Below are 23,329 nucleotides of genomic sequence, written 5' to 3'. Positions count from 1 at the left end.
ACAGAAGAAGTAAACCTCCTTAGTTTGATATTGTTTACGTTTTAATGTTAAATGCTGCAATTTTGTTATTAGTGATTCATATAAGTTCGCACAGTTTAAAATAAAACAAAAATGTCTACGGACAAAAAAATAATTCAAGAATTTGTTTTAGAACAAGACAATGAACTTCGATTCGAAGTAGAGTCTAAAAATGAAAAAGTTTATTTAACTTTAAAAAGTGGTACTGCTGAAATTTTTGGCACCGAATTAGTTAAAGCAAAAACTTACGAATTTACATCAGGAGCAAAAGTTGCAGTTTTCACATGGCATGGATGCGTTGTCGAAGTTAAAGGAAAAACTGATGTAATATATATTGCAAAAGAAACTCCTATGGTAATATATTCAAATTGTCATGCCGCTCTAGAGATTATGAGAACTGAAGCTGAAAAAGAAAATAAGAGGGGCCCGATAGCTATGATTGTGGGACCTACTGATGTTGGAAAATCTACTGTTTGTAGGATATTATTGAACTATGCTACGAGAATGGGTAGAAGACCAATTTTTGTTGATCTTGACGTTGGACAAGGATACATTTCAATTCCCGGAACAATTGGTAATTAACTGAAAGTTAATCAATTGACCAAACTAATTTGGTGTTATTTAGTCTTCTAATCATTTACACTATAAAAAACTTTATATTTAAGGAGCTGTGATGGTCGAAAGACCTGCTGGTATAGAAGAAGGTTTTTCTCAAGAAGCTCCTTTGGTGTACAATTTTGGTCATAAATCTCCAATGTCTAATGTAAATTTATTCAGTATTTTAGATGAGCAACTAGCATCTGTGGTTAAAGAGAGGTTAGAGGTGAATAAGCGGAGTATGTTTTCAAAATTTTCAAAATGATACTTTAAACATTTAGTTTTAAAAATGTGTTTCAGCTCGGGCATCTGGAGTAATAATAAATACTTGTGGTTGGATTAAAAGTGCAGGTTATAAACAATTATTAAATTCAGCTAAAACATTTGAAGTGGATGTAATAATGGTGTTGGATCAAGAAAGACTTTATAATGAATTAGTTAGAGACTTGCCTAATTTTGTTAAAATTATATTTTTACCCAAAAGTGGAGGTGTAAGTATATAACATGAATTTATTGAAATAAAATTAATTTCCACTTACTTTACTTACACTTTATATTTTTAGGTAGTAGAACGTTCTAAAAGTAATAGAATAGAATCAAGAGATCAAAGAATTCGTGAATATTTCTATGGCACTACAAAGAATTCCTTATATCCACATTCGTTTGATTTAAAATTTTCTGAAATAAAAATTTATAAAATTGGTGCTCCAGCATTACCAGACTCTTGCCTTCCATTGGGAATGAAAGCAGATGATCATATGACGAAACTAGTCCTTTTAACACCAAATGCTGGTTTAATGCATCATCTTTTAGCTGTAAGTTTTGCTGAGAAGGAGGATGAAGAAATTACTACATCCCATATTGCTGGATTTGTTTGTGTGTAAGTAGTTAATTATACTGAATAGGCTCATATGTATAGTGGGGCAAATACCCAATGGGTTGGACATTTATAAAATAGTATCATGCCCGGGAATTTGCCCAAAGCCTTTTTCTCTCACTCAACAAGCAATGGCGATTAATCTTAACTAATTTCAATAATACCTCAAGCCATAAACAAAGAAGAGGATTTTCGAGTGATAGAGCTGATAAATCTGATTGTCCATATTATTACAGGTCTAGAATCTAATTAGCCACAAATTCATATAATATCTACAAAGTTTAATAACTTGGAATCAATTGAGAATCATTGAGAAGTTTCCACCTTCTTCACTGCAAACTGCAGAAGAGGATACAATTATGATGATAATCAAAAGTAGAAAGGAATTTGGCATGGCACCAATTACTTAGTAACTAATCTTCTTGATCTAGCAGCACAAGATTGTAAACTAAATCCTGTTGAGATGCTTGAGACAATAAGCTTCATATGTGAAACAGCAAAGCACACAGGGTTAAATTCACACAAATGAGAGACAATTTGGCTAATTTCCGAGACAGGCAAGGAATTTGGTAAAGACAGTTTGTGTAGAAATGACTGGAAATCAATAATAATGTACATCTTTTACTGTAATAGCGAAGATTAAGAGGAACCTGTGAATTAGCTGTTACAATAAAAATTCTTGTGGCACCAGTAACATTGCTCTACGATGCTCTGTGGTCAAAGCTGGTCCTTGCACTGGGATTCTTGGTCTCCGATCCGATTCAGCTGTCTGACTCCATATCTATCTGCAGTAATATTTTCATCAAACACTGTTATCTTATAGCTAAGATTAATAAAAAAAAACTATGTGGAACTTGCATAGTAATGGGATATCTACCTTGACCAGGTTTGATAAGTGTTGACCTATGTCCCTAAAACTTTCCATCAAACTGGCATTAGATGTATGAGATAAACTGTCCCACTTCCAGTAAAATGACTGCCTGAGCATATTTTTCAGCAGTTACACTTCTAGATTAACCTAAACACTTTACTTCACTGTACCTTACATATGTAAATTTCCAATGAATATGATAAATTTTAGCCATAAAATTAAAAAAAGTGTTGGCCAATGTATATTCTCTAAATTGTATTATACTGGATAACAATTGCTTCAGGATTAATTTTGTCAGATATCTAATACACATGCCCAAGAATATTAAAAAAAAATTGATAATTTTAAACCAAAAAAATAACATGATTTTTTTAAGATAATAATAATTCTCTGATTAAATTATTTCATAATCAACAAGATAATTGTTTCAAAAGTTAGATGTGACATGCTATCAACTGCTGTTTAGTCTTTACTCGGAAACATTGTTGTTAACAGGAACAAAAAATTTAAGAAAGAGTTTGGTAATTGGTGCTATATCGAGCACTCAAACACCTTTGAGTTTTACAGATAATTCAATTTTACTGTAAAATTAGTAGATACCATTGTTATTTCTTGATATGATGATAACTGAAGACCAGTTTTTAAATTGATAAAGTACAAAAACCGTTTCAGAGTTATATGGTTATCATGGCACTTTTCAGGAGCAAGTATATAATTATTCAGTTTCACTTTGCAGCTTTGTGATTTGTTATAGTAAATTTTCTAACAATGAATGCTGCCCAAATGTTCAACACTGTTATTGCAATATTATGTACAGACAGTTACAAAAAAATATATGTTATTGAACTGAAAGCGAGTTTAAGACTGCCTTTTTACATTATTGCTCTTGAGAACATCCCCGATCTTGCTAGAGTTTCTTAAAAGGCTGATTCAGGGAAATCGACTGTGGGATGCGTGCCGTCAGTATTTTCTTATGGGAACCTATGCTGGGTGACGACATAATTCATGGGATAAATACAAGATAAGAGTTGTTTTGTTACCTGTAACCTTGAAAGTCCTCTCATATTGTAATATATGGGAAGTATTGTTGGCTTGTTGTTGAAGTGGTTTTTGTATTTTTGTACTTTTCAATATCTTGTTCATAATATAATTTATATATTTAAAATCCGAGTTGCTTTATAGTTTCTCAAAACTTTGTTTATATTTCCATTTATTTTGGTATGATTTTTATTTTTTTTTTTCAGTACAAATGTTGATACAGAAAGACAAATCATCACAGTACTCTCTCCTCAACCAAAACCTTTGCCAAACAATATTTTAGTTTTATCTGAACTTCAGTTTATGGACAATCATTAGAAAAAATAATAAACTAATTAGTTAATAAATTATATATTGTACAAAAAGACATAATCTAATAAAAATTATTATTTTGTCATATTTTATTATAATATTTGAAGTGAAACAATATTATTTAATAATCCCTGCACCTATTAATGATATTCTGAGAATTTAGGCTTTTTTTGAATCTTCACAAACAACAATGAAACAATAGAGAACTTCAGAGGTTCTATGGAAACTCAGTTTTGGAGAATGTTCATTGATTATTTCTTCCAATATATAAAAACAAATGTTATTGAATTTTTCTTTGTCTAAGCAAACATCATCTTCAACCATTCTTATTGTGCTATGTCTTTAATCAGGCAGAGTTGATATCACTTCAACCTTCGTTGTGCTCTCCAATTATCACAGACAGAAAGCATCTATAGTTTAACAAAAGATCGAAACTTAAGCTGTAACAGACATAATACTGTCTGTGGTTTGCTACTGTTGAATTGCCATATTTAAGACTATTAGTTAAAAAAATTTTATTGATGCAGTTAAACTAAAATTATTGTGAGGAGCCCCTTTAGAACGTAACATGTAGATCATTTACATAATGTATTTGATTATATTAGTCCAATGTAAATATTCTAGTTGCAATATCTGTAATCAGCCAATCGATTCCAGCTAACAAATTTTCTCCAGTTACAGCGCTGCACCAAACTATCTTCCAATGGTGGGTTTTTATTGAATCCAATTCCAGTATCTAAATAAGAGAAAACATATAAATTAATTTTACAGAAAATTATTATTTGTATTATAATCAAAAGAGTATCATGAACTAATATCAGTGAAGTTGCATTAATGATGTGCCTTTTCTTTTCTTCCAAGATCTACCCAATCGATATATCTTACCAAATATGTTGCAAGAAATGACTCACAGTTCAAATTAAGAGGGGACCTGAACATGTTTGTCATAATCTTTTTGAGCGTAAAAATGAATAAATTAAGTAGTCATCTGTAGAAAGTAGCCTTCACCAAATTTAGCTATGCCACTGATTACAATAAACAAACAACGAATTTACAATTATATAGGTAAGAAGGTTAAGAATGAGATGCAGTCTTGTACAAAAATCTTGGGGGTATAGGGGCAGAGTGGCTGAAAAGCCAAAACAACTCTCTAAACAATTTACATTTAGCATTTTCTTATGGGAACCTATGTTGGGTGATGACATAATTCATGGGATAAATACAAGCTAACGAGTTGTTTTGCCACCTGCAACCTTGAAAGTACTCTCATATTGTAATCTATGGGAAGTATAGTTGGCATATTGTTAAAGTTTTTGTATTTTTGTGCTTTTCAAAATCTTGTTCATAATATAATTTATATATTTGAAATCCGAGTTGCTTTACGGTTTCTGAAAAGTTTGTTTATATTTCCATTTATTTTGGTATGATTTTCTAGAATTTTTAAAACTTCTTTCTTTCTAAAACTTTCTTTTTTAAACTTCTAGTATTTTTATAAGGGAAACAAGTATTTGTTTTTGGATTTGCAACAGTATATCACTGTAAAACTCAAGAATACACCTAAGTATTGGTGGAATATTGGTTATCCATCCAAGTTCTAACTATTCTCCTTTTTAAACTGAAGTTTTTTGCATGTTTTGGTTTTGCTATTTTCTTCCATTTTTTCCTGTCCTCGGTATTACTCCACCATCTGCAGATTCCTATTTTGTTCAGATCATTTGTTACTTGCCCCTTGGCTTATGCGCGCTAATCTTAGGGTTGAGGATGGTGAAGAGGTAGCACAATGAACAAGTTCAATAACTACTTAAACTTACCATATATACATCAATAAAACAATATACACCAAAAGATATACAAAAGGTAAAATTAATTCGCGCGTGCCGAATCTCTAGGAGCAGCGTAACTCCACTGAGATGTAGGCATTCCAGAACTGCTTGCTTTGCTGTCTCGAAACAGAATAAGCTTCGTACTCGTGTCGACAAAGGACCTATTCCTTTTCACCCACTTTAGTAGTTGAATCTGAAATTTCCCACCAAAGAAGTTTTTCTGCTGAAATGGTTTTCAATGTTCATTGGTGGAAAAATTTAGTATAAAATAGGTAGATCAAGTTAATAAGATTTAGTTTACCTTCAGTCTCTGAAGATGATAGCTTGGATATCGAAACACGCGTCATACAGTGTAACTGTGAGTATTGGTGTAGTGGTAGTGTAAAAATTGTGTTCAGTAGAAATTATTAGTTCCAAAATATGTAAGATGTTGCCTATTTATATATTATGAATCTTGCCATGTTTTTAGTAAAGTATAATATGCAAATAGCAAATAAGAAGGAAGACTTACTGTTTTCAACTCTTCTATATCATATGATCCGGGTAAATCTTGTTTATTCGCAAATACTAACAATGTGGCACCTGCTAATCTCTGAAAACATTTTATTTAAAGTAGATTCATAGTATATTTATTAAAAAAACTTACTTCCTCTCTTAATAATGAATGTAATTCAGTTTTACAATCTTCAAGTCTACGTTTATCAGCACTGTCTACAACCCATATTAATCCATCTGTACATTCAAAGTAATTTCTCCAGTATGATCTCAAAGACTTTTGTCCTCCAACGTCCCACATGTTTAATTTGAATCTAGAATTTACAAAATTCAATCATAGCTATATCTATTATTCGAGATTAAACTTTTACCCCCTATGTTCCAAAGTTTTGATATTAAATCCTAGAGTTGGTGATATAGTATTTATTGGTTCTCCATTGAATCTTTTTAATATGGTAGTTTTACCTGCATTGTCCAAACCTCTGAAAGTATTTTAAACTAAGTATTCAGTTATGGGATATAAATATATTAAATAGGGTAACTAATACATACAGCATCAATATTCTCATTTCTTTTTCTTTTTGTTTCATCTTTTTTAATACAGTAAGAAAACCCATTTTTATAAATTATTAATAATATTGTATTTGAAATATAAATTTAACTTCTCAGACGTTAATACTCAACTATTTTATAAATATGTTTTTTTATTTTGACGGTCATACGTTTAGGTTAGGATGATATATGACAGAATAAATTCCAGGTTTGTTTTTTTTTTACTTGCAAATCTAGCCCTAACTACATTTTGTAGTTTTATCATCGCATAATATTACTTGTGCAGGGTTCTCAATTCTGTAATTAATAACAATTTTGAATTATTTATATTTAATATAAAAATTGCGAGTTGTTATTTTGTTAAAGAGTAGGCCACGTCTGGAACGGGAGAAGAAGAGTGCTTATAACATAAATCACCAAAATAAACTAAGATAATTTTTACATAGGGTGTATATAGGGACAGTTGTATGTTCCTTATTAAATTAATATTCTCACTAAAAAATATCTACGATTTAATATTAAAATAATAATTATCGAATGGGTTTATTAACGGATCCGACCACAGGGCAAGGCAAATTTGTCAAACTGCTTTTAAAATGTTACAGCAAAGTTTGTGTTTTATTTTATTTAATTGGTGTAATTTGGTTTTGTACTTTGGCATATCCTCCAATGAACGCTAATACGTATTTCTCAGAAAATGCTTTACTACCTGGGTTGGTAAAATCTCAATTTCGTGAAGATAAGGAAGCACTTAGATATCATGAAGAATTGTTAGATGAAATGAACAAATATGAAGATTCAATTCCTTATCCTTGGCTATTGGCAAAATTCAGACAAATTGGTCTAGATGCATACTTACACAATTTCACTTTAATTTCCCCCTTGAACAAACGTGAGAAGTTTTCAGGAAAAAATGTATATGGAATTCTCAGAGCTCCGAGAGCTTCTAGTACAGAGGCATTAGTATTAAGTACACCCTATAGACCAAGTACTAGTGCTCATGCTACCACAAGCCCCTCTGTGGCTATTATGTTGGCATTTGCTAAATATGCAAATAGTAAGTAATACATATATTTTCATATTTTGTGAAATAATTTTTATGTTTGCTGTAGAAGAAAAATATTGGGCAAAAGATATAATTTTCTTGATCACTGAGCATGAACAGCTTGGAGTTCAAGCATGGTTAGAAGCCTATTATGGTGTTAGTTGTGGAAGTGAAGATGTGTTACAGCATGGAGATTTAAAAGGTAGAGGAGGAGCTATACAAGCGGCAATAAATTTAGAATTGCATAGTGAAAAAATTGGTAAGTTCAGTCTACAGTGAAGTAAATAAAAGTATTTTTTTAATTTCTTATTTCTTAGACATTTTATATAATTATGTTTCTAAATTATCTTGATTTTAGGTCTCTTCTGTTATAAAATTGTTTTTTTTTAATTTATAACAAAAGAGACCTAAAAGGTCTAAGAAATAATTTATAAATATAAAAATAATATATATTTATTACAATGATGTTTATATTTTTAGGTCAAATGGATATAAAAATTGAAGGTTTGAATGGACAGTTACCAAATCTGGATCTTTTTAATTTAGCATCAAAAATGTGTACAAAGGAAGGAGTTTATCAAACTTTTAAAAACCGGATACCAAGGTATTATCGTGATCCTGTTAAAGAATGGTGGAACAATTTCCAAAATTTGTTATTGATGATGGCAACTCAAGCAGTTGGTGTATGTAGATAATACTTATATTTTTAATGTAGGTCATTAAATTTTTAGATAAGTATTAGAGGTTCTGTAAAGCTCTAGCACTCTTTAAAGATAGAGCTGTTAAGTCAATTTTTAAGCATATATCAAAGAAACTGCTACCCACTAATTTCTACATTGCATAAATATGTACTGATAAATTATTTTATTATGTCACAAGTAGTTTACACCAAAGACATAATGGATTAATTTGGTCTAATTTTTTTGTGTATCCTATAGGGCCTTTGTAAATATCTTGCAGTTTCACTTTTAATTTAAATTAGGCTATTCACCTTATAATTAAGGGAATTTTCTTTTTTATCTTAAATTTTATTTAAATGTAGTATCTAAGTTGTCTAGCATCCTTATGAGCTTTTCAACAAATTTGTGTACTAATACACATAAGTCAAATTTATGCAAAGGGTCTGCAGTCTACACATTCTTCTGTTAAATTATTAGGGATTTACACTTATTTTCAAATATTGCATACTGCTATTGACCATGAAAAAAAAGTACCAAAATGGGAGCTATAGTTTTCTAATTGAATTGTTAAATATGTGGTGTTGGTGAAAAAAGGTGCATATTGTATGTGAATAAGTTGTCAAGTTGCCTAAACAGTCATCCATTTTACAATCAAAGCAAAAGAGAAAAAGAAACGATTTTGGAAAAAAAAACAGCATAAAAAAGCAAAAAATTTCTGATTTGTAACTTAATTTTGTTATTTTTGTGTTAAAATAATTTATCAGATTTTTTGAAATTTTTGTTATTTTTAAGAAAAGTTTATCATTGTTTCATTATTAATTTTTCAAGGTTTTAACCATTAAATCAATTCATGAATCATTCATGAATACCATTTACCTTTTATGTATATCTGCTTGCTCTGCTGTTGATGTATAGCATTAATTTAAAATAAGTTTCCTTGTACCTTGTCCTTACTTTTATACTATACACCTGTCCAATTTTCATATTTCTCAATTATTTTTACTAAATATTTCATGTAATGATTTTTTAAATTCATGTTTGATTATAATCACTTTTGCAATATTTAATTTATTACAATAAAAACTACCAGGTCTCTGATAACAAAATGGAGTGAACAAAAATGATTTGTATCCATATAGATCAACTACAACGAGTGCTATTTGCTTTTGAAAACTAGTCTTTTTTAATTTTTAAATAATTTTAATTGTTCAAGCAGATAGTAAATTGGTAACTTGATGTTAAAAATATTAGATGACAAAAAAAATCCATCTTCTGATACATTATGTATTTTTTATAGATACCTAATGGTAACCATGGTCTTTTCCACCGTTTTGGCATACAAGCCCTGACATTAGAAGGATTTGAAAATTCTAATACCAGAAATAACAATAAAATATGGACTATGGGTACTGGCAGAATAATAGAAGGAATTTTTAGAAGTTTAAATAATCTTCTAGAACGATTCCATCAAAGTTTCTTCTTCTATTTGTTACCATCTTCTGATAGATATATTTCCATAAGTAAGTATTTTTTGAATGTAGTAAGTTTGACATAAGCAGAACGGCTTGAGAAACTCCAAATAATAATTTCTTTATCAATTTTGTCGTTTTATGACATCAAGAATTTGCTTAAGGACTTCTTTCCATAAATGTTTGAATTTTTAAAAATTTTTACTTATTTTGGATGTATTGATGTTACAGTAATTTTTGTGTATGTGTTGAAGGTATCTGTTATCTGTGAAATTGTAGGATGCTCTTGCCAATTCCAAACTGTTATACTTGTATAAACTTGTTTTTCCAGGTCTTTACATACCATCAGTTTGTCTTATAGCTGGTACGATGTTTATTAAGGCATGTGCAAGGTGGTTCAAATTACAAGAAACTATGGAAGAAGGTGAGTTTTTGGAAAATATAATAAAAGAGATTTAAAAAAGTGCTTCATTGCTGCGATAGAATATATGTTTTTCAAAAAATACTTTGTACCAGCATCAGTTATTAATTGGTCATTTTCAAATCAAAATATTACAAGAACAGTATCAAATTTTTCCAGGACTACCTTTTTGGTATAAAATTGAATGAATATGGATATCATAGCATCTTTATTGAAAATCGTTCTGATTTAAAACATTTTATTTGTCAAAAAGGAAAGAGACAATAAAATCTGCGAAGTAAATAGAAGGATAGAACTAACTTGGGCTGCATTTACAAGCTGAGACATATATTCAAGTCAAATATGTTTCAAATAAAAAGTGGTTGACCAATGCGTCTTACCAGTATTGTCTCGGAAACATTAACATTGACGCCAAAACCTGTAAATACTCAACAATCCATAGAAAAGTCCATTCTAGGAAACGAAGAACTGCGTAGAAGAACAAAAGTTATGAATGCAATTGAATGAGTCACACATTTAAATTGGGCTGGCCATGCCCCAAAATTTTCAAATCATAGATGAACAAAGAGAATACTATAATGGCGTTATAGGGATAAAGCATACAGAAACACGCCGACACGATGGACGGACGATTTAAAAAAGATATCCTCTAACAGAATCTAAGATGCCCAAGATGGAGTAAAATGGTTTAGGTTATGAGAGGAGTATGTATAGCGATGGACAAGAGGGTGCTACTAAATGATTATGATTTACTAGAAATTAATTATAATTCACTGGATAGTTTCAAATGAAAATTTAAAAGGTGTAATTTGTTTCAGATAAACGTTCAAGCTCAAAGCCTTCCGTTCGTGTCGACAAAGTAATTATAATATTTTTGCTTGTTCACTTTATTGGAATTCTATTATCAAATATTCCTCAATACAAGTCGATTTTGACAGAAAGTGATCAAAATTCGACAATATTCTACTCGTTAGTAGCCTCGTTTGCAGTACTACTACTAGTGCCATTTTTTGTTGGATTGAGAAAATGCAGAGAAAGCATGGAATTGTTGAATGTCATGGCTATGTTGGAACTGGGTACAGTATTAATTTGCATTTCAATGAATAACTTTTCTTTCGGATTATTCTGTGCTACACTTGTGATTCCAGCAGCTCTTCTGATTAATCCAACTAATTCAAGGTAAGGTTCAATTAATTCAATTTTAAATATGGTAGGAAGAAAGGAAGGAATAAGTTCCAATATTAAATTAAGTGGGAACACAAACTGTTTATTCATAGACATCAAGAATTAACAGTGTTAATTCAAAAGGCATTTAGTACATAACAAAGCAAGGGGCATTACCTGTTTTCATTGAACGCTGTCTATGTGACTCTATATCCAAAAGCCACCCTTCGATTTTTTATTGGATTGTCATTAAAATACATCAGAGCAATACATGTTTAAATGGGGAAAAATAAAATAATATTATATTTTTTAGAATTAGGTACACCAAGGCTGCACAATGAAAAGGATTTTAACCTGAATACTTGATATTTTTTGGTATCTGATTGGGAAAAATTTGCATATATCATTTAATCAACTCAATTATCAATAGTTTCTGTCAATCATCAATAGTTTTTGCTTTTTTATTAACCGAAATATTTTTCCAATATATATTGTAGATATTTTGGGTAATTTTTTTTGGCTTTACAGCCACTCTGCACCTATAACTAGAAGATATTTTGTACAAGACCCAAAGGAGATTATTTTTCTGGGGTTTTTGTGTCCCACTTCCCTAGGTACTAATACTACTCTTTTAAGGTACTCAAGCCTTTTAATTAAAGGGGCAATACATTCGCAGAGTAGATGTTGTGCTGTTTACACGGCTTGTTCGTGGAATCTGAAGTTGTCATCCTTTGCCATGCCCATCACGTAAGTAAGTGACCTAACAGGTCACTGTCCCCCAACACTACCAATTTGATGTCGTTTCTTAGCTGATATGGTTATGAATATTTGAGATTGTCTTAAGCCTGGAGTGTTTCTCCAGTTAGACTCCATTTGATTCTTTAGCCAAGCGTTCAGTTACTTTGTTTTTTATAGGTAGTGCTTTTAGACTTTTTTGGCACTCCCACGTTAGTTTGGACGTCCACTCAATAGCTTTTAGGACCTTCAAAGCCCCTTGGCTGAGAGGTTTATATGCAAACACTACTGAGAATATTTGCTTATTGTTAGCAAATCTAACTGAAAAATGGTGATTTCCTAGTAGTATTTGGTCCACAAATGCCCCATCCAGCTTCTTGCGCAAGCTTCGAACCATCTGTGTGATAGTGATATATTTCAAGCTTGCAGAAGATCTTTATTGACCTACGACCGTTGAAGTCACTTACCATCTGAAAGGGGGTACAAATACCACATATTTTTAGATATAATACTATTTGTTGAGTGTTTTTATAGATCTTACCTTTATATTTTATTAATGTCCTGCAGTATAACCAAAATTATTGATAAATGTTTCTTTGACAGTTACTTCATTTATTACTGGAGGAATTAATGCTACTTATGTTATTTAAATCGAAACTAAATTACTAAACTATTTTTTTTAAATTTCAGGTTGTATTCGTTTCTTCAAAAAGTTTTGTGGTTATTGGTCCACCCACTGACAGTTTTGACTGTTGTAGTTATGATTAATTCGTACTTCATGTTTCCCGAGGAAAAAATTAAAGAAATCATTGTAAGAGGATGGGACGCCACACAGAAATCGGTTATCTACAGTATAATAGATTCAATGATATATGGAAATTGGTCGTATATAATAGTAATGTATATTTTTCTACCAAACTGGTTATGCTTCTGGATTGTATCGTTTAGCAATTATAAAGAATGTGGAGTAGATGAAAATAAAAAAAATGATTAAATATATTTAAAGAAATTATATAGATCCTATTACATTACCTCCAACTAATTTATTAACAAATAGGGCTACAGCATTTGTTACTAGAAGTACTGATGTATGGGAAGGTCCCCAAAATGTCAAAATAGTTCCTGTGAATCACTACCAACATTGTTATAGGAAATTATTTAATAGGGTGTGTCAAAAGTCAGATTATGTGAAACCAAAGAATGGAGTACAAAAACTTGGTTTATTATCAAAGAAATTTATATAAAAACGTACATTCTATCTTCAAAGTGTGAACCACCTCGATCAATATATTTTTGGCATCGATTACTATAAAACAGAATTATGCATTAGCGTTAACAGTTTCAAGTCACACGGCATCAGATCTGACGACCGCATGAACGACACGAATATATCAATCTAACGAATTCCTTATATATATATATATATATAAATATATATATATATATATATATATATATATATATATATATATATATATATATATATATATATTATAGATTGATATATTTATATTTATATATATATATTGATATATTCGTGTCGTTATATATATATATACATATATATATGATTAATTGTGGCTGGATTTTGCTGCATCCCATATTTAAATTTCGTTTCGATGCATATAAGAAATGTTTACAATTATACTTCAAGACTTTACGTCAGTTTGTGAGCATAAAAAAGATCGGGTATTTTTCATTTATCGGTAGAGCTGCCTTTGTGAAAATCCAATATGAAGAAATAAAACCATTTAAATAATGATCACACATTTATTTTCGACGTACTAATAAAAAAATTAGTATAATTTTTACGTGTATATATATAATAAATATCTTTTTCATATAACTATAGAAGCTTTCACGGCATTCTATGCATTCCTTTCTAAAAATTGACAACATTTACAATATGTTCGAAGTCGAATCGCAAAACGAAAACATTAAAATGTGAAGTTCGCAGTTGTGAAACTTCCCTATATAAAAAATAAAGGAGAAATGCATAACGCCTTAAAAAAAATTGGACTTTAACACGTGTTATTGATACCTTAAGCTAAAACAAATGATCCTGTTCCTAAATAACAAACAAAAACATTAACAAGTCATCCTATTATATCTTATCTAGAAAAAAATAAGAGCAACACATTTATTAACCAAACCGAATTTACTTATTTCAATTGTTCAAAGGGAGGGTAATTTTATACCATCGCCGTCCTCTCGTTTTTTTAGCTCATCAAATATCAATAATTTTTTTAAATCTCTTAAGGTGGATTTATGAAAAAAAAATGTGGGAAATATATCACTTGAAGATTTCAAATGGTTTTATGACTTACGCATTATGTTACCATAACGCAACTCTTTAATTATAATCGTTCATAACTTTATATAAAGTATAAAATTAAAGCTTTTTTATATTTTTTGTTAATCTATGCAAAAAACTAACATTTAAAAAAATATATAAAAAGTTTTTTTTTAAATTTTATTAACCTATTAGGTTAGGTCGGTTAGCTTTTATATACTTATTTTAAACCTAACTTGTTACAATGTATTCGTTTATATTCATTATCATCATCACACCGTTTAATTTCGTAGATTATGGCTGGCGCTTTGGGCGCCTACAAATCCTTTTATTGGGGTGGGTGACTCCCCTTGTTCTTTTGTTATAGTTTTTTGTTGATTCTAGCTTCGTTTGTTAACTTTCTCCATTTTTTTCTGTTTTTGCATTTTACTTCCAGTCTACTATTTCTAGGATTCGGGTATCTTCTTCAATTTGGTTTCTTGGTTGTCCTCTACCTCTTGGCCATAGAGCTATCCATTGTGTTATCCTCCTCACCGTTTCTGTAGGTTTCCTTCTTATAATGTGTCCTGCCTAATTTAGTCTTTGTGCTTTTATATACATTCTCCTCCCACTTCTACATTTTTGTGTAATTTTCTTAATTGGTTTTTTTAATATACAGTAGAGCATCTCTTTATCCGTCGATTAAAAATTAAAAAAAATATTCGTCAACATCCTGCGCGAGTTTTTAAAGTTTTAAATTTCCCGCGTGCGAAGTTTCGTTGTATTCAATGTTTTAACTTTTGCTGGTGTAGTGCTCGTTGCAATTCAGTTAGCTGTAACTTTGTCAATTGCAGAAAAACTTGAAATATTAGAAGAGACGTAGAAAGACGTAATTCGTGGTGTAAGTGAGACTAGTTTACCGCGGCAGTAAAATGTTGACAAATCTACGATTTTAGGCATTGAAAAGCAGCATCAAAGACTATGCTTCCAAATTAGACGGTGAAGAAGAAAATCTATTAAATCAGGAGACGGACTTGGCAATGTATATTCGGTTTATGTAAATTATAAGCCAAAGACAACCAATTAATAGACCGTTAATTTGTGAAAAAGTACAACAAATAAACCAAATGATAAATATTGATCCTAAATTCAAAGCTACATCTGGCTGGCTTCAACGCTTCAAATCCAGACAAGGGAAAAAGGAGCTACAAGGTGAGAGACTGTCAGCCGATGTAGCATCTGCCAATAATTTTAAAGAGACATTTAATTAATTTTACAAAGCTGGTGATTTTGAACCGAAAAAAATTTATAATGCGGACGAAACAGGTCTAAACTGGAAAAAACTGTCAACCAAGTCCCTTTTTTTCGAAAAGGAAATTGCAGCGCCTGGGTAAATAGCCAGCATTAGAGTCATTAATTGCAATAACTACTGGCAATCACAGATATTTTTGACGAGTGATATGAGAATGTTTTTATCCAACAAAAAAAGATGCTTGGCCCACTGTAAACGAAATCACAATTGACAAAGCATGGAATAAGCTGTATCCTAACAAAATTCGCAAGAAAATGGTAATTCTGTTCCAGATGACCCTCAAGAAAGTCTGGATCTGGATAAAATAAAAGAAGTCATCAAAGAAGCACCAGTTTTGAGGAGTGTCACGATCCTGGATGTCGGATTCTTTCTGATATAGAAATGGTTCAGCAGATAGAGAATGATAATCAGGAAATAGGAAAGGAAGAGTAGGTTAGAGAAAACACTGAAGTAGAAGATGATGTCCCAACTTACGATGAGGAGTTTACCTGTTTGAAAAAAGCAACAAAATAGCTGAGTGTGACACCATTCAGCTTTTGTCCTTGAAAAGACTAAGATATTTAGTTGTTATTAGTCTTTGGTTATTTTTGCCTTTGTTTGTATTAATAAAAGAGTTGAGTTACAACTCATACTATTCATATTACAGTGCGAATAAGGCTAAAATCGAGTCCAAATCAACCGGATTTTCAATTATGCTCTACTGTATTAAGAAAAAAATATATAAAAAATTCATCGATTACTTGTACAAAAGTTTTCAAGAATTATACGTGAAAGAGTTCGTTTACATGAACATTTAATGCCCAGAAACTACTACAACTTTATATTCCCCTAATTTTTTCGTAAATCCGTCATAAAAACTAGAATTAAAAAAAAATATTGAAATTTGATTTTTCGATTTTCTCGAGTAAAAAAACTGCGAAAGAGGCCACGATAATATAAAATTGCCAAAGGAAGAAATTTCCTTAGCCAGTATATTTTTATGAATCTGAAGTGGTCTACAATTCGACATTTCGTCTACTACGATAAGAATATTCCTGTGCACATCAAGAAAAGGATTGTTTGAGTCATATCAACTACTATCCTAGATTTTATACTTTCAAATGGTTTTTTAAGTCAAATTCTGCCAATTGGCAATCAATATCTTGTAATCTAACCTCTAAATAGACTCACTGAACACGTTTACACCACCACTACATCAACACTCACAATTACATTGTCTGACGCGCGTTTCGATAACCAAGTTATCGTCTTCAGAAACTGAAGGTAAACAGTTTAGTAGACGGTGTAATTATGAGTGTTTGAGTAGTGGTAGTGTAAACAGTGTGTTCAGTATGAATATTACCAACGGTTCCAGTAATTCCATCTTAGTTCTAATTAGATTGTTTGGAGATATGTAAGACTTACTTCGCCGATAAACTAGAGAAATTTATAACCCAACAATTGGAGGATTCGATACTTATCGTTTCGGTGACAGTTCTAATGAGAGATTTACCACTTACTATACGAGATATATTAGTGAAGTTAAGTTCAGATTTTAACATTATTTGAAGCAACGTGACGTCTTCCTCGGTTTTGAATGGGAAGTCACAGAAACGATGTCAAAGTGCAAGTATTTTTATATATATTTTTTCTTTGTATTTATAATGGTTCATTCTATTATTTCAAAATTTAGGAGCATCTCTAGTATGTATCAATGTTAACAATCAATTAAAAACGTCAACCACCATCATTAATCTAGTAAAACTCAAGAACTACAAGGTAGATGAAATAGAATTTCCTAAAAAACAATTATTGTTCTCATTAACAGCTTTTCCCTCCAAATCTTTCAGGGAGAGTTATTGTTATTGAAATTACAATAAAATTATTTTTCAATAAAGGCAGTTTTATTTTCTTTCATTTAATTTTAGTTCCGAATCTCTTTGTGTTAACTTCTAATAAAGTTGCAACTTGCGTTTACGAAAGTAACATAACATCTCGTTTAAAACATTTATTGGCTAACTGAACATATCGAGTTATCCAATGATATTGAGGGATATGATAATTAAATTATAAATAATTTAAGAACGATCCCGTTCTCCATGTGCATCAATGCTACTTTGGAAAAAGGCATCCGAGTAGTGATCTACAAAGAAACGAATAAATATTGACGGAAGTAGATTTACCCTGGTCTTCTGCAACTACATTATTGGTTTCTAGTTACTTCCTTGGCGAATATCTCGGATTTGTCGGCATGCGAGTGAAACTTCGCAATTCGTAACTCATCTCAATACCATGAGCGGTTGCTGTGTCCATATCGCATTTACGAAATATTATCATACGAATGTCGCTGTGAAGGTAGATCTTCCCAGATTTTGAACTCATAAATCTAGAATGCAAAAAGAAAAATTACAATTATAACAAACAAATAAAATTTTTAAAATAAGATAGCACACAATTTGGTTTGGGCCAAGAACACATCCTTAGTGTGGTTAAAAGCGTTACTATCAAGTCTCTTAACAGTTTTCTCGTAAGCCCTGGTTGGCATAGATGGATAGAGACACCTGACGTGAGACAAGCGAAGGCGCATATAGATGGATCTCGTGCGTCTCACACCAAACAACTGCTCCAAATAAACAGGCGTGAAATCCAAATAGTGACCAGACTTCTAACCAAACACTGCCATGAAGACGCCATCTCCACACCATGGGCATCACGGAAAATCCGGAGTGCCGTTGGTGCATGGAGGAGGTCGAAACTGTAGACCACGTCATCTGTGAATACCCTGCACTCATACGAGCACGGTTTGAACACTTAAGCAAGCCTCACAACTTGCCTAATGATATCAAACAGTTAAGCCAAAGCGTTTGATCGGCTTCTCAAAGGACATCGGCCTTTGGTAACGTCACATAGGCCTATCTGAAGACATATATGCTTAACAGTCCCTTAGCCGCACACAATTAACTATAAACACAACTTGGTTCAAATTTATCTTCCTTGGGACAATTTTTTTCTTGTCTAAATCTGTTAATTTAGTGTTTTAATGCATATGTTTTAAATCCTTTCATACAAAAATTTTTCTTTCCGAGGAAAACTTTCCATGCCTATCATATCTGGACTCTTAAAAACCCGATACCAGCAACATCTCTAACTTACTTTTAACAAAAATATGTCACAAAAAAATAAAATTAGGTATCATGCCATTAGGCCTGATACGTTTTTCTTGAAATATTTTAATATTTCTTAGTTTACTTATTGTGGCACAGTAGTTACTACTGATTTATATTATTCTAAGTTTTCAAAGAAATTAATTTGTTATCGACCTCTCACTCCATTCAAAGAAGTCAATCAAACCTTAGAGTTTCTAAAACGTACTATATCTACATTCTATAACTGAAGTTTAAATGAAAGTAAATTTAGTAAACTTGTGGTGATACTATTTTTTATATTCGCTGGTAAGTTTTTCTAATATCTTTTTAATTTTTAAACTTATAGAATGTAAATAGAGGACGTTTTAGGAACGACACTAAGGTTTTATTGTATTCTTTTAATGGAGTGAAAGGTCTATACAAATTAATAACATTACAATAAATAAATCAGTAGTAACTAGTGAGCTAAGGAATATTTAAATATTTGAAGAAAAACGTAAGGCTGTCCATACTAGTAACACAGTTCTTCTATTTCTAGTTACTACAAAAACAAGTGAAAGGGACAAAGAGGATAGTGAGACAGACGTTCTCGATGAGAGGAGGAGTACGAGGACGAACTAAGATGCTCACAGGAAAAGTAAAATGCTTAAAAGACATAACAGAAATCCTAACATGTGTAAAAAGTTTTTCCACGAAGCAAAAAGTCATTATATCCCGTATGGATGAAATTGAATTTGAAATTAAGAGTGAAAACACTGAAGGATTATGCAAAAACAGTTCCTTTTAAGAACGAGCCTCTTCCAAACCTCGCCAATATAATACATGTGCCTTTGAAAATAATATACTGAAGTGTTCAAGGTAAGGGCAACTGAATACTCACATGAGCTGAGGGAAATACAACACCAAACATCTTTGCTTTATTACAATCATTAGTAGCGGGTGTGTTGTACACTAGTAAAATTGAAAAATTAATGCATGATACCCTAGACCCACACTAGGTCTATGATATTTGTTTGTGATGTCTGCTGATGGACTCCACTGGATGGAAACCTTCAGGGTAATCTGACTGTTAGACATAATTTTGATAAATAGTAATTTAGTTTGAAGTGGTGAAGAACTTTAAGTACATAGGTGAAATAATAATAAATAAAGTTAGAAACAAATAAGAGAATAGAGCACTTGGAGCAAATAAATAAAAACAAAAGTATAGAAATGGTATGGGTATGACTAAGAAAGATTCTAAAACGATGCTTGGAATTAAAAAGAAAAATTATGAGTACCATTATAAGACCGAAAAGACATTATGATCTATACAGAAGGAAAATAAAGAAATAGAAGAAGAAAATGGGGAAGAGAATGTGGTAAAGATAATAAAAGAAAGAACAAGATGGTTGGGATATATATGGAGAACTGGATCTGATTTACAGATAATAAAGTAAGTGTAGAATGGGAAAAGATCAGTAAGACCGGGATCGAGATAGTTAGATGGATTGGTGATGAATTTTGAAAGAATGGGGGTGAAACATCTTCAGAAAGCTCGAAAGAGACGTCAAATTCCGCATAAGGAACGTCGTGCCATTTTATATATTTATACTAATTTACTTGTAGTTACTGTTGTAATAATATTCACCATGTATAAATACCATCCCTGTTTCAGGTTAATAAAATCTTGTGATATTAGAAAAAACGTGTACGAGTAGTTTTATTAAATTTATGGTGACATTGTTTTTGAAAATATTTTTATACAATTCAAAATTTACCTCAAATGTATTAGATATCGCAGCCATTTAGGACCCCATTCCAGATTTGTATCATTACAATTTGTCGGCATGTACAATGTGCGTTGTCTGATAAACGTCTGAGAATTGGGTGGCATGTCTGAGAGATCATACATAATCACGAACATCTTCACCACCGTCCCGAGTGGATTGAAGAGTGTTACTTGAACAGTACCCGATTTAGGTACATTGTAACCTTTTTTCCCAAGGTTTATATGGCTCTGAAAATTTAAATTACATATCAATAAAATGCAAACGTTTTACTACCAAATTTTATATATTTTGTTAGCTTTTCTAACTTGAGGATAATTTTGTATATTACTGAACACATTTAAAGTGGTTTTATAATTTGAATAAAATTTCGGTAAGAGTTAATTAATTGTTGATTTGGGACACCAAAATAACCCGTGATTGTGAAAGCCATGGTTCTGTCAAACAGTGGTCACCTTGAAAACTAAAATAATCTGTATATCGTGTACCCAATATTTGAGCATTATAGACACCAATAAACAATATAAAAAATTATCTAGCAAAAATTCAATAACGACCATATGGATCTGCTATATAATTTTGTTTCTCTTTACTAAACTAGAACTAATATTTTAAATGCACGTTTTTTGTCCAAACAGGAGATAGAGGAGAATTTGCACAAAGTTGTTAAGTTAATCCCTGAAAAATGTTTTCTTATAAGAAATATTTGTAAACTTTAGTATAATTTTTATTATTGATTATGTAATTTTATTATATAGGGTTATAAAATGATAAATAATTTTTTTCAGTTAAATTCACAAATAACTTTCACCAATAACGTTTAAAGTACACAGCTAGAATTACCACAAACTGCCCAAAGTCAATTCATACTTTTCTTATCTACTCTTGTACTAGTACTACCACAAAATTTAATATCATCATTAGATATCAGGATGTGACTATAAAGTTGCTGAACACTAACAAAGTCTATAGTTCTTCGAGCCTTCCACAAGTCGCTAGTTTATATCCAGTTTAAAAGGACCAAACAGTGTTGAGTATAAATATCACAAACGGTTCTTATAATTATGAAGTTGTCTATGTGTATTTATTTTTAAATTACTTACGAGGTAGGGAGAAGAAACTTTATCAGTTTCTCCTAAAGTATAGAAAAATACTGTCACTGGTACTACAAGATGTTTGGGGACAAAAGAACCGCTGGCCCCTAATTCTGCTGTGAATCCATGGACGGTTGACGCAGGTTCCAAACGACCATTAAGAACTGATTCTTCGAAACTACCTAAATTTTAAATAAAAAGAAAAATCTAAATTATCAATTTCGTTAATAAAACCATATTAAACATTGAAGTTCACAGGGCTTGTTCATACACATATAAGTTTAATTTTCATTGTTTTAAATGAGCGATGCATTTAGATACCTACTGTGCCTCACCAGATATACTTTTGCAGATGTCTATGAGGAAAAAATTATTAAAATGTCCTTGCTATTTGTCTTTCATCAATCATTCTAGTAGAACCAAAAAATTAATGACGATAGAGGTACTGAACACAGTGTTTAGTACGACAACAACAACTACCCTGTCTGACTACGTTTCTATAATCAAATTATCGTCTTCAGAGACTGGAAGAATGATAACTTATCGAAACGTGCTTCACACAGTGTAGTGTATATGTATATTAACAATGCTTCGAGAAATTCCAACTTAAATGGTAAAGATATTCAATATGTATAATAAAATGAGTTATTGATTTTATTTCAGTCTTTAGAGATTTTTAAACGTCACTTCCATTGTTAAATATTTGTAGACTCTGTTGGAGTGTGTAGTAAAATTAGAATTATACATATTTGGAATCAAAATTATACGGAATATTTTTTATTATAATTCCATTGACAGGCCCTGTAAAGTTTAAAGCAAAATTCCTAAAAATGAATGAATAATTTGAGAAAAATACAAAAAAATTACGTACATCAACAAGTACAACCGTATATCCAGGGAGGAGTAAGAATAGATAACGTCCAAAGTTATTACCAACCTAATAAACTAGCCGAATGGCCCCTTCGGCGATATTTGACGGGAGTTGTTACGTCGCCCTTGTGATTGGAAAGTAGTTCGGGACTACATGGAGATACTATGCTGCCTTCACTTTCGCTCTCGTCGTCGGTCGAGAAACTTGTCGAAAATAAAGCGCTAAAACCGAAAAAATTGTAACTTTATAGATATATGGTTAATTAAATCGAATTTAAAAACGACTCTGAATTTTATATTAAGCGGAATTATTTTAAAAATCCCTCTAACTTGGTTTTTTGATATAGAAGAAAAGTAAGCAGGCAAGAAAATTGGTCAACTGTATCCCAATGGAAAGTTATGAAGGCGACCAATAGATTTTTAGCAAAATTTGACTCCAAAATAAATTTTGCTCTTGTAGTTAAGAGAAATATTACTAGTTTCGGTGCTAAATATTCTCAAAACTCATCAAAAAAACGTCGAGATCACATATAAAAAAGGTCTCTTCCCTGCAGATTTGAAATTTGCTCGAATTCAACTCATACCACAACTACCGTCCGATTACTTTAGTCCTAGCCATTGCCAAGGTCATAAAGAAAGTCGTTGACCAGCAAATCTTTAGATATTTTAAGTCTGCTAAAATCATAAGCGATCATCAATATGGCTTTCGTAAACAAAGATCAACCAGGGATCTATCTCCTGGCCTATATCACCAACGCATGGACTGCAGCTATAGAAAGGGAAATCGTTG

At 31.3% G+C, this 23,329-nt stretch overlaps 4 protein-coding genes across 8 annotated transcripts in view; 2 read left to right on the top strand and 2 right to left on the bottom strand.

Annotated features, from left to right (window-relative positions):
* Window positions 1-21: 21 nt before the first annotated feature.
* LOC130893337 (protein CLP1 homolog) lies at window positions 22-3,800 on the top strand. Its single transcript, XM_057799351.1, has 5 exons — window positions 22-592; window positions 684-854; window positions 916-1,106; window positions 1,179-1,495; window positions 3,608-3,800. Exons 1-5 carry the CDS (start codon window positions 112-114, stop codon window positions 3,717-3,719), a joined length of 1,272 nt encoding a protein of 423 aa, XP_057655334.1. The 5' UTR covers window positions 22-111; the 3' UTR covers window positions 3,720-3,800.
* LOC130893338 (ADP-ribosylation factor-like protein 2) lies at window positions 3,737-6,777 on the bottom strand. The gene is made up of 5 exons (XM_057799352.1): window positions 6,584-6,777; window positions 6,403-6,513; window positions 6,183-6,345; window positions 6,048-6,128; window positions 3,737-4,449 (listed from the first exon to the last, which is right to left on the bottom strand). The coding sequence occupies exons 1-5, from the start codon at window positions 6,646-6,648 to the stop codon at window positions 4,315-4,317; spliced, it is 555 nt and encodes a 184-aa protein (XP_057655335.1). The 5' UTR covers window positions 6,649-6,777; the 3' UTR covers window positions 3,737-4,314.
* On the top strand, window positions 6,775-13,109 carry LOC130893335 (glycosylphosphatidylinositol anchor attachment 1 protein). Of its 2 annotated transcripts, none has more exons than XM_057799349.1 (7): window positions 6,775-7,640; window positions 7,696-7,887; window positions 8,109-8,311; window positions 9,606-9,828; window positions 10,109-10,201; window positions 11,017-11,377; window positions 12,788-13,109. In XM_057799349.1, the coding sequence occupies exons 1-7, from the start codon at window positions 7,121-7,123 to the stop codon at window positions 13,089-13,091; spliced, it is 1,896 nt and encodes a 631-aa protein (XP_057655332.1). In that variant the 5' UTR covers window positions 6,775-7,120; the 3' UTR covers window positions 13,092-13,109. The 2 variants fall into 2 exon arrangements, with proteins under 2 accessions (XP_057655332.1, XP_057655333.1); XM_057799350.1 differs by having other exon boundaries at window positions 6,959-7,640; window positions 11,017-11,274.
* A 744-nt stretch (window positions 13,110-13,853) lies between these two features.
* LOC130893334 (atos homolog protein A) overlaps window positions 13,854-23,329 on the bottom strand; it is a 66,473-nt gene continuing 56,997 nt past the window's right edge. For 2 of the 4 annotated variants that reach the window (XM_057799347.1, XM_057799348.1), the window contains 5 exons: window positions 22,607-22,761; window positions 21,679-21,851; window positions 20,567-20,805; window positions 17,863-18,046; window positions 13,854-17,803 (listed from right to left, as the gene is read on the bottom strand). In XM_057799347.1, coding sequence (XP_057655330.1) covers window positions 17,878-18,046; window positions 20,567-20,805; window positions 21,679-21,851; window positions 22,607-22,761 — 736 coding nt within the window. In that variant the 3' untranslated portion in view covers window positions 13,854-17,803; window positions 17,863-17,877. Of the gene's footprint in view, window positions 18,047-20,566; window positions 20,806-21,678; window positions 21,852-22,606; window positions 22,762-23,329 lie in introns of all 4 variants that reach the window. The other 2 variants (XM_057799345.1, XM_057799346.1) reach the window with 1 other exon arrangement.

This window comes from Diorhabda carinulata, chromosome 4 (genome assembly GCF_026250575.1).
Source record: "Diorhabda carinulata isolate Delta chromosome 4, icDioCari1.1, whole genome shotgun sequence".
Classification (NCBI taxonomy): Eukaryota; Metazoa; Arthropoda; class Insecta; order Coleoptera; family Chrysomelidae; genus Diorhabda; species Diorhabda carinulata.
Note: the sequence above shows the minus strand (reverse complement) of the source record. Positions and strands in the feature narration are given on the sequence as shown.